The sequence below is a fragment of the Heterodontus francisci genome, chromosome 43 (genome assembly GCF_036365525.1).
Source record: "Heterodontus francisci isolate sHetFra1 chromosome 43, sHetFra1.hap1, whole genome shotgun sequence".
Taxonomy (NCBI): Eukaryota; Metazoa; Chordata; class Chondrichthyes; order Heterodontiformes; family Heterodontidae; genus Heterodontus; species Heterodontus francisci.
Window position 1 is genome coordinate 18,019,013 of NC_090413.1, and position 1,268 is coordinate 18,020,280.

Sequence of the window (1,268 nt, forward strand, 5' to 3'; positions counted from 1 at the left end):
TATGACAGAACCGCCCCATCAACACGTTTCACAGCCAATCAGCACCCAGGGAGGCGGGATTGCCGGTGGCAGCAGGTTGAGTTGGTTTTCTGCTGTGCGACGCCAAATGAAATTCCGCCTCCCCCAATCAACAGGACAACTTATAGCAATCCCCGATCTCCCTGTAAACTATACAGCATTACAAAGGATATTAAAAAAATGAAGGAGATCAAACCTTATGATGCGCCTATCGAGACTTGCTTGACTGACCTGAATAGCGACCATCCATTTTGCTTCGGCTTCAGAAAGAAGTCCAGTGAGCAGCTTCTCACCCGGATGTACCACCCTCCATCGCCCATTGGTCGAGGCTGAGGCGAGTGGGTGGGCACAAAAACAATACAAATTCCCATTGGTGACAGGTCTTGTCAATCATATCCTTCTTGACGACAGTAACCATGAGAGTCTGTAAATTACCTGACCAGTAGTGATAGCCGTCAGTGCTGCAGAATTTAGGAATAAAACACGGAACATAAGGCTCTAATTCCCCCACCAAGCTGAACTGAGGGGCTGGATCCATGGAAAACCCCTCGAACTGTATTGGGAAAATTTTCGTTTGTTGTAAAATGTAAAAATGAATCTGGCACGACAAATGAAATGGAAGGGTTGTGAGGCAACTCATGATTGTATTGAAGGAAACTGATCTCCCTTGCAATGTTTGTAATCTTTGACTTGGTGCTGTTTGAAACTGTTTGGTAATGTATTTTTTACTGATTTTTATGAATAAAGTATATTTTGGAAATAAAATTTCAGACCTTCCAACCTGAACTGAACTTTGCTAGGGTATTCCGCCTCAGTTCCGAAGAAGGGTCACTGACCCGAAACGTTAACTCTGCTTCTCTTTCCACAGATGCTGCCAGACCTGCTGAGTGAATCCAGCATTTCTTGTTTTTGTTTGCTAGGGTATTCCTTGCTCTATAGTTCAGGGAGTTTATCCTCTGAGCAGGGAAGGTAGCAGGTTCAATTTCTCTATGCGTAGTTACTTCAGCTGGGCAGCAATCTAGGATCTGGGAGATAACACAATTTGCCTCGAGTCAAAACTCCCACTTCTAGTCCCTATTTTGAAAGGTTTGTGGTACTCTGCTGAGGACAGGATCAGCTATAATGCTCTCAACAGTTAAATGCACTGCACTGTCTTGGCTCACTGTTGCCTGAATTTGGTATCAGAGGGGCTGCCAGCAGCAGTAGGTTACCAGACCTGCCAACTTAAGGAAATTTTCTGTGGATTAATA

General features: G+C 44.6%; 1 protein-coding gene across 2 annotated transcripts in view; it reads right to left on the reverse strand.

Annotated features, from left to right (window-relative positions):
• LOC137355662 (A-kinase anchor protein 8-like) overlaps nucleotides 1–326 on the reverse strand; it is a 22,681-nt gene extending 22,355 nt beyond the window's left edge. The window contains exon 1 of one of the 2 annotated variants that reach the window (XM_068021036.1): nucleotides 250–326. In XM_068021036.1, coding sequence (XP_067877137.1) covers nucleotides 250–268 — 19 coding nt within the window. In that variant the 5' untranslated portion in view covers nucleotides 269–326. The remainder of the gene's footprint in view (nucleotides 1–249) is intronic. The other variant, XM_068021035.1, reaches the window with a different exon arrangement.
• Nucleotides 327–1,268: the final 942 nt, after the last annotated feature.